General features: G+C 40.0%; 1 protein-coding gene across 2 annotated transcripts in view; it reads left to right on the forward strand.

The window, feature by feature from the left end:
- Positions 1-11,360, forward strand: part of CCNT1 (cyclin T1) — a 35,608-nt gene extending 24,248 nt beyond the window's left edge. The window contains exons 6-9 of one of the 2 annotated variants that reach the window (XM_010354175.2): positions 926-971; positions 3,642-3,805; positions 3,975-4,045; positions 5,368-11,360. In XM_010354175.2, the coding sequence (XP_010352477.1) occupies positions 926-971; positions 3,642-3,805; positions 3,975-4,045; positions 5,368-6,777 (1,691 nt within the window). In that variant the 3' untranslated portion in view covers positions 6,778-11,360. The remainder of the gene's footprint in view (positions 1-925; positions 972-3,641; positions 3,806-3,974; positions 4,046-5,367) is intronic. The other variant, XR_746904.2, reaches the window with a different exon arrangement.
- The last annotated feature ends 1,392 nt before the right edge of the window (positions 11,361-12,752 follow it).

Here is a 12,752-nt window from a genome sequence, read left to right on the forward strand (position 1 = left end):
AAAGAAAAAAAAAAGAAAAAAAAAAATTTGCTTTGTCACCCAGAATGGTTTGTTTTGGAAGAAGTTAAATTTTTTCATTGTAATATATTACATTATTTGATGATTTGAGGATTAAATCACAGGCTACTCAATTAAAAACTTTTTTTTTGAGACGGAGTTTTGCTCTTGTTGCCCACGCTGGAGTGCAGTGGGACAATCTCGGCTCACCTCAACCTCTGCCTCCCGGGTTCAAGCGATTCTCCTGCCTCAGCCTCCCGAGTAACTGGGATTACAGGCATGTGCCACCACACCCGGCTAATTTTGTATTTTTAGTAGAGACGAGGTTTCTCCATGTTGGTCAGGCTGGTCGTGAACTCCCAACCTCAGGTGATCCACCCGCCTCGGCCTCTCAAAGTGCTGGGATTCCAGGTGTGAGCCACTGCGCTTGGCCTTAATTAAAAACTTTCTTAACAGCAAAAGTCACTTTTCTGAAATATGTCAAAGTCTTCTAGATTCTGGTCTTCTTTCTAGATCATCTTAGTTCATCCTGTAGTTTAGTGTTTCTCGGTGAATCCTTACATCAGAATCTCTGGGTTACTTGTTAAAAAAATGCTTGCACCCTTCTCCAAACATTTAATGAAATTTTAGGGAGCATGTCCAAGAATTGCATTTTAAACAAGTACCTCAGGTATGTGGTGTTTAGAATAAAGCTTGAGTACCTAGATCTGGAAGCAGCATAATTATTAATGTTAAAATAAAAAATCATTGATATGTCTACTTTGGCAGAATGTAAACATCAGGTTTACAGGGACCATGTCTGCTGTCTCATTTGCCATTATATTCACAGTACCTTGCAAATACTAAATGCTTACTAAATATTTGCTGAGAATGAATGGAACTAATAAGTTTTTTCCTCCCCCAACCCTGACTTTTTTTTTTTCTTTAGCAAGCAAGGACTTAGCACAGACTTCTTACTTCATGGCAACCAACAGGTTTATATTTTAATTTTTTTTCTCTTCTATTTTTGGTATAGGACTTTACTTGGGTTTGATACAGTGTGCTGTAGACAATTCTCTGGTGAATATTGATTTTTCTGCACAGTTTTCATGTTGTACTTTAAATTTCCATGTTACTTTTTAATTTTCTAAGGTTATGTAATTATTTAGTACTGATTTTTTTGATAACCTACTCAATTCTGCATGATAGTGACTGAAAATCTAATTTGGAGGATTCTGCAATAATAGTAATTATATATATATATATATATATATATATATTTTTTTTTTTTTTTTTTTTTTTTTGAGACGGAGTCTTGCTCAGGCCGGAGTGCAGTGCCGGGATCTCAGCTCACTGCAAGCTCCACCTCCCAGGTTCATGACATTCTCCTGCCTCAGTCTCCCGAGTAGCTGGGACTACAGGCACCCCGCCACCATGCCCGGCTAATTTTTGTGTTTTTGGTAGAGACGGGGTTTTACCGTGTTAGCCAGGATGGTCTTGATTTCCTGACCTCGTGATCTGCTCGCCTCAGCCTCCCAAAGTGCTGGGATTACAGGCGTGAGCCACTGCGCCCAGCATATATATATATATATGTATATGTGTGTGTGTGTGTGTGTGTGTGTGTGTATATATATATATATATATTTTTTTTTTTTTTGAGACGGAGTCTTGCTCTGTCGTCCCGGCTGGAGTGCAGTGGCCGGATCTCAGCTCACTGCAAGCTCTGCCTCCTGGGTTTACGCCATTCTCCTGCCTCAGCCTCCAGAGTAGCTGGGACTACAGGTGCCCGCCACCTCGCCTGGCTAGTTTTTTTTTTGTATTTTTAGTAGAGACGGGGTTTCACCGTGTTAGCCAGGATGGTCTCGATCTCCTGACCTCGTGATCCACCCGTCTCGGCCTCCCAAAGTGCTGGGATTACAGGCTTGAGCCACCGCGCCCGGCCATATTTTTTTTTTTTAATGACAGAGTCTTACTCTGTCTGCCAGGCTGGACTGCAGTGGTGTGATCTTGGCTCACTGCAACCTCTGTCTCCCGGGTTCAAGTGATTCTCCGACCTCAGCCTCTTGAGTAAGCTGGAATTACAGGCTGGCACCACAATGCCTGGCTAATTTTTTTGTAATTTTAGTAGAGATGGGGTTTCGCTATGTTTGCTAGGCTGGTTTCAAACTCCTGGCCTCAAGTGTTCCTGCCTGCCTTGACTTTCCAGAGTGCTGGGATTACAGGGGTAAGCCACTGCACCCGGCCAATAATTATATTTTAAAATATTCCTTTTTCTTCCCCCTCTGTCAATCAACGGGCACTTACGGATGTAAAGCGTTTCAGTCCTTTTCCTTCTTCCCTTTTAAAGAAAAGTAAATGAGACTGTGGGCGCAGTGGCTCACACCTGTAATCCCAGCACATTGGGAGGCCAAAGCTGGTGGATCACTTGAGTCTAGGAGTTCGAGACCAGCCTGGGCAACATGGTGAAACCACATCTTTACTAAAAAATACGAAAATTAGCAGGGCGTGGTGGCATATGCATGTAGTACCAGCTACTTGGGAGGCTGAGGTACTAGAATTGCTTGAACCCAGGAGGCAGAGGTTGCTGTGAGCTGAGATTGCCCCACTACACTGCAGCCTGGGTGACAGAGAGACTCTGTCTAAAAAAAAGTAACTGATTAGTACATAACTTGTATTACCAAATGACTTGCCCAACATTGTTAGTTAATGGAAACCAAAGATATCCCTAATAACTGTCAGAGCTAAGAAGTTCATTTTTATAGCCTGTTACGAGAAAGTTTTGAAATAAACCAACGTATTTATACTTGAGAGAGTAGTTGTCTATTCATTATTTTAAATAGACCAGAACTATGATTGGTGAGAAACAAATTATTTTTAAGATATTTTCTTTTTTTTTGTTTTGTTTTTTGTTTTGTTTTTTTTTTTTTTTTTTTTTTTTTTGAGACAGAGTCTTGCTCTGTCTCCCAGGCTGGAGTGCAGTGGCCGGATCTCAGCTCACTGCAAGCTCCGCCTCCCGGGTTTATGCCATTCTCCTGCCTCAGCCTCCCAAGTAGCTGGGACTACAGGCGCCCACCACCTTGCCCGGCTAGTTTTTTGTATTTTTAGTAGAGACAGGGTTTCACTGTGTTAGCCAGGATGGTCTTGATCTCCTGACCTCGTGATCCACCCGTCTCAGCCTCCCAAAGTGCTGGGATTACAGGCTTGAGCCACTGCGCCCGGCCAGATATTTTCTTAAGTATTTGATCTATGGATTACACAGACCAAAAAGCTTACAATTTTCCTTAGGATCTGAGCTTAGTCTCAGAATAATAGGTAATAAATATTGACTTCTAGGCTTGAATACTGGCTCAGAAGTCAATGTTTTAAAGAACTTGAATTCCCAGCCTTTTTACTTTTTTCATTTTTTTTGGCTCTGGTCAATGTGTAGATTAAGTGATGTGTATTCAAGAAGTGAAAAATGTTGTTACCGGAACAGGTGGGTTAATAGGAAATTATATTGAGTGCTAGATCAGAGCATTGCATATTTCTTACCCTTCTTACTCTCCTGTGTATTTTTAAGCCTTTTTTTTTTTTTTTTTTTTTTTTTTTTAATAATGGAGAGTTTTAGCTTTGGGTTGAGAATTGAGAGCTCATGACACTCTCTGTTTTCTTCCCTCTGATGTCAGCCTGCATTTGACCACATTTAGCCTGCAGTACACACCTCCTGTGGTGGCCTGTGTCTGCATTCATCTGGCTTGCAAGTGGTCCAATTGGGAGATCCCAGTCTCAACTGACGGGAAGCACTGGTGGGAGTATGTTGACGCCACTGTGACCTTGGAACTTTTAGATGGTAAGTTTTAGAGTAAGGGACCTTGAAAAGCACTTGCTGTTGATCTGTCACATAGCTGGCCAAAGGTGACTTGATTCAGATGAAAATAGTTAGTTAGTAGTTGAGGTTATTCTTGTTTCATTACTTCTGTTTCTCTCAGTCTTTCTTGAATGTTCTGTTTTATTTGTAGAACTGACACATGAGTTTCTACAGATTTTGGAGAAAACTCCCAACAGGCTCAAACGCATTTGGAATTGGAGGGTAAGAATATTACTGTCAGCTTGTGGACAAAATCAATTTCTTTTGACTGCAACAGTGAATATACCAGTATTGAATATGTACCTTAGGTTTGGAATTTCCCTATTTATAGTTACACAGTAATCATCATGACTTCCACTTCATACCTTGGATACTATTGTAGAAGTCAGTGTCTCTTTGGGATAGCAGGATTTGCTTTTCATTGTGTAACTCTTGTGATCATTTGGGGAGTAACACTGGTTGAGTATTTTCTGTGTGGAAACTGGTAGGGAAAAAACATGGCTTCTCTGAGTCATGGCTTCTCTGAGTATTGGCTTCTGGTAGAGGCAAGATAGAGAATTACAAGGGTAGAGCTGGTATCATAATTTTGTCTTTGACATTACCTACTTATAAAATGGATTTTAGAATTTTGTTTTTATATAGGTTGTAGTCTAAAGTTGTATTTCAGATATTTGTCAAAGTCTTAGGAATAATGGAATCATTCCTTTTTTTGTTCAGATATAAAGCTTGTTTTCAGATATTTCCATTATTTTCTCATAAATCCAGACAGATAAAGTTAATTTCATTCTCCTGAGTTGAGTGAGTGGCAGAGTGAGTTTGCCTCTTAGAAGCCTGAGATTAGAAGTAGGCTTGAGAGGCCGGACATGGTGGCTCACGCCTATAGTCCCAGCACTTTGGTAGGCCAAGGCTGGCGGATCAACTGAGGTCAGGAGTTCAAGACCAGCCTGGCCAACATGGTGAAACCTTGTCTCTATTAAAAATACAAAAATTACCCAGGCATGGTGATGCATGCCTGTAGTTCCAGCTACTCGAGAGGCTGAGACAGGAGAATCGCTTGAACTCAGGACGTTGAGGTTGCAGTGAACCGAGATTGTGCCACTGCACTCCAGCCTTGGTGACAGAGTGAGACTCTGCCTCAAACAAACAAACAAAAAACAGCAGCAACAACAAAAAAGAAATAGGCTTGAGAGCACATAGTCATCTTTTACTTTAGCATAAAACCTCACCAAAATTTCTAGAATTCAGCTATGGACTAACTATAATCATAAGCAGAGGGCATGGATGTTCATGTATGAATTTTAGATAAGCATAGATTCTTTGTTGTTAATTACTTTGTAACATTTGGATAGATTGCTGTGATTCTTAATTGAAGGTTTTAAAATCTTCTCTTGATGGTAATATTTATTGGATTTCATGTTAGGATAGCCTCCTGCCTGTGGCCTATCCAGAACTTCCAGTGTTGCTGCAAGTACAATCTACTCATCTCAATGTTTTTTTATTTAGTAAATTACCTAAGTAAAGAGATGCTATTTGCTTCATTCCAGGCATGCGAGGCTGCCAAGAAAACAAAAGCAGATGACCGAGGAACAGATGAAAAGACCTCAGAGCAGACAATCCTCAATATGATTTCTCAGAGCTCTTCAGACACAACCATTGCAGGTTTAATGAGCATGTCAACCTCTTCTACCACAAGTGCAGTGCCTTCCCTCCCGGTCTCTGAAGAGTCATCCAGCAACTTAACCAGTGTGGAGATGTTGCCGGGCAAGCGTTGGCTATCCTCCCAACCTTCTTTCAAACTAGAACCTACTCAGGGTCATCGGACTAGTGAGAATTTAGCACTTACAGGAGTTGATCATTCCTTACCACAGGATGGTTCAAATACATTTATTTCCCAAAAGCAGAGTAGTAAGAGTGTGCCGTCAGCTAAAGTGTCACTGAAAGAATACCGTGCAAAGCATGCAGAAGAGTTGGCTGCCCAGAAGAGGCAACTGGAGAACATGGAAGCCAATGTGAAGTCACAATATGCATATGCTGCCCAGAATCTCCTTTCTCATCATGATAGCCATTCTTCAGTCATTCTAAAAATGCCCATAGAGGGTTCAGAAAACCCTGAGCGGCCTTTTCTGGAAAAGGCTGACAAAACAGCTTTCAAAATGAGAATCCCAGTGGCAGGTGGAGATAAAGCTGCCACTTCAAAACCAGAGGAGATAAAAATGCGCATAAAAGTCCATGCTGCAGCTGATAAGCACAATTCTGTAGAGGACAGTGTTACAAAGACCCGAGAGTACAAAGAAAAGCACAAGACTCACCCGTCTAATCATCATCATCATCATAATCACCACTCACACAAGCACTCTCATTCCCAACTTCCAGTTGGTACTGGGAACAAACGTCCAGGTGATCCAAAACATAGTAGCCAGACAAGCAACTTAGCACATAAAACTTATAGCTTGTCTAGTTCTTTTTCCTCTTCCAGTTCTACTCGTAAAAGGGGACCCTCTGAAGAGTCTGGAGGGGCCGTGTTTGATCATCCAGCCAAGATTGCCAAGAGTACTAAATCCTCTTCCCTAAATTTCTCCTTCCCTTCACTTCCTACAATGGCTCAGATGCCTGGGCATAGCTCAGACACAAGTGGGCTTTCCTTTTCACAGCCCAGCTGTAAAACTCGAGTCCCTCATTCGAAACTGGATAAAGGGCCCACTGGGGCCAATGGTCACAACACGACCCAGACCATAGACTATCAAGATACTGTGAATATGCTTCACTCCCTGCTCAGTGCCCAGGGTGTTCAGCCCACTCAGCCCACTGCATTTGAATTTGTTCGTCCTTACAGCGAATATCTGAATCCTCGGGCTGGTGGAATCTCCTCAAGATCCGGCAATACAGACAAACCCCGGCCACCACCACCTCTGCCCTCAGAACCTCCACCACCACTTCCACCTCTTCCTAAGTGAAAAAAGAAAAAGAAGAGGAGAAAAAAACTTCTTTAAAAAACCACATACTTTTTCTTTTTTTTTTGGACTAAGAAAATTACTTACGAAATATGTCATCCCTCTTGGACTAGGGAATAAATTGATACTGAGACATAGTTAGGAGGGTGGTAGAAGGCGTTGGCTATTATATCTGCTGTCTCATGCATTTAACTATTTTCTTACAGTTTTTACTGGTATTAGGTGTTGAAGCTGTGAAGGATTAAGGACACTTTCTGAATTCTTGGCCTCTCCACCATCTAATTAGGTTGATTGGAGTTGATATCTTCCCTCTTCTTGCCAGAGCCGAAAAATGGAGGGTTTGTTGTATCAGACAATTGTGAATCCTTTTGGTGTTTAATATATCAGAAGAGAGGAAGTATTTAAACATCAAAATCTTTTAATAGACTTAAAAAAAATAATTTAAAGAAAGTAAGTTATCTGTTTAGTTTTTTTATATGATCGGGAAGGGGATAGGGATTTTGCTGTGTGTATGTGATACATAGCAGTGACTCCTGGTGGGTGGGATTGGAGGGTGGGAATGTGTGAGGGTGGGTGGGAGGGTAGGTTTTTGGCTAGGAGTTCTGAAATAGGCTCAGGCCACTCCAAGTGTTCAGACTTTAAGTGTGTATGTAAGTGTGGGTATGTGTGTTTTTAAGTGTGTGTGTTTAAAAATCATGTTTTATCTTTCCCTCCCTGTTCCTTACCATTTTCATTTTCCAACAGTCTACTAGAGAAAAACATGGTTGGCCTTGAGAACATAAAGGAAGAGGCATGTATTTGACATGGTTTTTTTCCCTTTCTTTATGTTATAATTAAGTAGTAACCCTCTAATTTATAGTTTGGGCAAGTACAGCCAATACCCTGACTTTTAACTTCATTATGAGAACTTCCTTTTTACCCGCTTTTTTGTTTTTGTGCAAAACAGATGGGGTTGAGGAAGGAGGGTTGGTGAGCAAGGCCAGCTTCTGCCCTACAGAATTGGGTGTGTCTTTTTTTCAAGTGAGGCTTTCGGAAAGTGTTCAAATGAGAGCAGTCTTAAGGTCTGTAAGAGATGGGGAATGTGCTATGTATATCCTGCCTGTGAAAGCCCAAACCATATGGGAGAAGCTAGAGGATACTAAAAACAATGAAATTGTGATTTAGAAGTTTTAGAACATTGTTTTAAAAATTACATTATACATGTAAGACATGCTTTTATCTGTATATCTGAAGGGAAACAGCTGCATCCTCAAGTTTTTGCAGCCTATATGACTTGAGTTTGGAGCTTGTGAATTTAACAGTACTGGTGCCATGAGAATGAGCAAAGCCTAGCCAATGGATACTATTATGTTTAGATTGTTCATCTTTGGTAGCTTTAGATTCTTGATTGAGGTTCTTAAGATTTCTGAGTCCTTTATAAAAATAGGTCAAGAGTCCTGTTGTTATGGAGGCTTGATTATCCCAAATATTAGGAGTGAACATTTTTGATAAAGAAACCTTTCAGAAAATCTTGGCTAGAAAGAATTCTAAGTTAGCTGTCTAAGTACTAAAAACTACCTAGCCAGAGATCTTTTAATGGGATATTCTTTGATCTTCATTGCATTTTTTTGCTCTGGAAAGGATGGTGCAATTTGAGTTTGTCTTTGTGATTTGATTGCAGCTTCCTTCATGCCAAGTATTTTTTAGGGAGAGGTTGAATTATTTTTCATTTGGAAGTCATAGGGAGACAGGAGTTGTACTTGTGCTGCTACTTGCCAGGAACAGGTTGGGAAGAAAATTGTGGCTGTTGGAATTGATGACGTACTGGCCTAATATAGAAAGGAATTTGTAGGCAGGAGTAAACGTTAACTGGCGGTGGGTTAGTACCCTGCATCTTGCATATTTGAACTGTCTAGAGTTCCTGCCATTGCTGGGTATAAAATGAGGAGCTCTCTGTCGACCTGTAAATCATTAATACTTCTTGACTTGGAGTGTCACTTCACTTTATAGGTGACATTTTCCTCTTTCCCCTTGATATTTTCTGTGTTGTGTTAGATAATTGGTAGATACATAGTTGTGGTTTAGTACATTTAGGGCTTCTATTTATTTAGATTTTGTTTGGTGGAGTCTGTTTCCAAAAGGGAATGTGCTGTTTAATCTGCATCTGTATCTTTGTGGAATTGATGATCACTGGTTTGATTTTGAAAAATGTCTTTTCCAGCTTTTAGTTACTCTCATCAAGTGTCACATATTTTCTAATCACATGCACTCCTTTACTACAGAGGCACATAATCATTTGGCCTCATAGCAGTTCTCCATGGCCATACTGTAGTAAAGTTCCTTAGAACTTTGTCAGGAGTGAACTAGAAAAAAGTGCTTACTAGAGCCTAAGAGTTGCTTTGTGCTGTGTAGTCTGGCCTTTGCACTAGTAGATCATTGCTGACATAGGTCAGTTTAGAGACCTTTCTGTGTTAATGCCTCCTGGTACTGTCTTAAGATACATACAATGTCTGTTTTTAGACCTATGCATATGTCATGAAGCTCCTTGTGGGCTCTGCATGAAGCTGCTGCTTTGTTTTTGGGTTAACAGATGTGCCTGTCAACTAGCATGTGTATTGTCCAAATTCCATAAACTTAAGGTTTTTAAGGGCTGTGTGGTTTCTGAGCTCTATGTGTCTTTCCTATCCTTGTACCTTCAAAGGGTGAGAAATGAGATTTATACATCCAAAGTCTGATAAACATGGCTTTTCGTTTCTTCATTTAACCTAGACTGTCACAAATAAGTGATGGTGATAAGTAGGCCTGGAGCCTCAGCTTCTGTAAATCTCATTTCTAAAATTTTGCTAGACTGGTGTTGGCAAAAACAAATACCTGTGGATTGTCCTTAAGGCTTTTAATCAGATACCTGTGTTGCTGTTAGCTGAACTGTAGTGAAGCATCGATCCAAATTGGTCTTCTGAAGTATCAGTTATGCTTTTGAGTTTAGAAAATACTTAGGTGTTAGTCTAGTCTTGCCATTCATGAATCAGTGTGTGTCCATATCAGACAGCCTCAACTTCTTCCTTTTTAAAAATGATTTTAATGTTTTGATTTAGTGTATATTACATAGTTCAGTATTACTGGCTTTACCAGTGTTGACAGAAAAATTTTAAATCTCCAGTTGCAAACAGCAATGGATTAGGATATGGAAATAAAATCATGGTGACATCACTGCTGAGTTATCTTAAACCTCTGCTACTTAATTCTCCATATTGAAATGCATACTCCTCCACATACATGGCTTCTAGGTAAAGGCAATTGTAGAGGGGCCCTGTCTATCCCAGTATGGTTGGATTTTAAACATATCTGTGTTTCCGTTATTTTGGGAACTGATTAATATTTACAATTTTTTTTGTTTATGAGTTATTTTGATACTAATACTAGGAAAAGAGAGAATCTAGAACATCTTGAAGTTGGAATACAAATTTTATTCTTTTGGTCTTGGGAGAATTTAAGCAGTCTATGCAACTCATCAAATGATGAGAAATAGCCCTCCGAGGTTCCAGTAAGCTTTCAGTGACTTTGATACCTCCCCAAGTTTCTTGAGTTGCTGCTTGTTAACACCCAGCTTTTAACTGAGTGTTTGCTCCTGATGGTTTAGGAGATTTTCATATTGTATCACACTGTCAGGTTTTATTTTGTCTTTTTATCCCTCTGTAGATGTGAGTTTCAAACAAGCACAGTACAGTAATCCTGCCTGATCAAGAGTAGTCTGGAATGAGACTTATTTTTTGAGTGGGAGAGTTCTCCATTTTAATGTTTCTAAAGTTTTTCATATGAACTTGGCATTGGAAAAGGGAGGTAAAGAAAAAGGACGTTTACTAAAAGTGTCTACTCTTCCCCTTGATGAGTGTGTATTCATGGCTAATGAAAAAAAGAGGAGGACTCTTGGGTTTTGTGTTGCCATGTTAAGCATGGAGAGGGATGCTTGACAGCATGCTAATTGAAGCCAGAGCAAGTATGGCCTTCATCAGGTAATCAGGAACTCTTCAGCTGAAGCTGAGGAACTAACTGATTAGTTGTTGATTGATCATAATGTAATTGGTTACAAAGTGGAAGTGCTGGCTGGCTTAAGTACCCAAAGAAAAGAATGCAGCAGCCTAACTTAGTGTTACCATATGTTACTGAATTTGAAACTGACCTTTTTCCCCACCCTACTTCACACACCTAAAACTGTTTTCTTGTCAGACCAAAGAGCAAAAAAAAAAAAAAAAAAAAAAAAAGTAAAACACTTTACCAATCTATGTCACTCAGGTACAATTTTGTGGTGAGATTTTTGTCTGTTCTCTTTGTATTGCTCTTAAGAGTCCTTTCTCAGCATATAATTCTGCCATTGCCTTTGTCTTCCTTGGGGCACCTCAGCTCTGGATGCTACCCCTGGAATATCTACTGCTGTTATGTGAATGATAGGATGTAAGTGACCATTATAGTAAGGGCTGTTTGTAAAAAATTTAAAAAGGATGTATACATTTTATAGTCTGGCTATCAGTTTGATATCTTGCTGTCAAGTATGTTTCTCAATCTGTATTTATCCATCCCCTCAATAAATGTTAATGGTAAAACACTCATTTGATTGTTTATGTGTACTGTCCTCAAATTAGTCCTTAGTCTTTTTGTTTGTTTGTTTGTTTGTTTTTGAGACGGAGTCTAGCTCTGTCGCCCAGGCTGGAGAGTACAATGGTGTGATCTTGGCTCACTGCAACCTCTGCTTCCTGAGTTCAAGTGATTCTCCTGCCTCAGCCTCCTGAGTTGCTGGAATTACAGGCGCCCACCACTACACCCAGCTAATTTTTGTATTTTTAGTAGAGACAGGGTTTCACTGTGTTGGCCAGGCTGGTCTTGAACTCTTGACCTCAGGTGATCTGCCCACCTCGGCCTCCCAAAGTGCTGGGATTACAGGCGTGAGCCACCGCGCCCAGCCTAGTCCTTAGTCTATAACTGTAATTTTATTGATATGTTTACAATTTTGTTTCAGTTTTGATATTAGTATGTTTTCTTATTGTGCAAGATCTTGTGGGAATTGAGTCCATTGGAAAGACCCAAGATTTGTTGATCAGTAAACCCAGTAGTATGAAGTCTGTTGTAGTCAAAGGGAAGAAAAAAACCCTCACTCTATATTGTTACATGAATACCTGGAAAAGTAACTTGTACACAAAAAATTACAGCACTAACATGATGGCAGCATGTACGCATGTGCTGCTTATCTTGCAAGCATTATCAACATGATTCATAATTGTATACGTGGTTCTTTGAAAAGCCTGACATGTTAGTAAAGACATAGCATTCTATCTGGAAGAAAAACTTTGAAGAAAAAAACATTCTTGGTAGTGCCTGGAAAAATTGATAGTGAATACTCATCCTGAGACATAATAAGACCACATTTACAAGGTAACTCTTGTAAATTACACACTGAAAATAACTTTTATGCTAAAGTACTCCATACTTACTACACAAAGTTAGTAATAGATATAGTTTGAAAGCTTTAAAAGGAAAAAAATAAACAATGATACTTCTGAAAAGTCACTTGAGTCATTTCTTCTCCAATTTTCTAAAATAAAGTAGCTAATTTTACAGACAGTATGTATACCTCTCCTGTAAAAACTATGAAATCGGAAATCTTTGCAGAAGTTGCTGACAGTTTAGGAAGATGCCAACAGTTCAGGAATTCTGGTGTGGTTTGAAGCACTCCCCTGCTTTTCATTCATTCCTTTAGAAAATACTACCTACTTCCCCGCACTTTGGGAGGCTGAGGTGGGAGGATTGCTTGAGGCCAGGAGTTCAAGACCAACCTGAGCAACAAAGTGAGACCTCATCTCTGCACACACAAATTAGCCAGGCACAGTAGTGTATAGTCCCAGCTACTAGGGAGGCTGAGGAGGGAGGATTGTTTGAGCCCAGCAGTTGAAGGCTGCAGTGAGCCATGATTGCACCATTGCACTCCTGTGGGGCTATAGATCTAT

The sequence above is a fragment of the Rhinopithecus roxellana genome, chromosome 10, assembly GCF_007565055.1.
Source record: "Rhinopithecus roxellana isolate Shanxi Qingling chromosome 10, ASM756505v1, whole genome shotgun sequence".
Lineage (NCBI taxonomy): Eukaryota > Metazoa > Chordata > Mammalia > Primates > Cercopithecidae > Rhinopithecus > Rhinopithecus roxellana.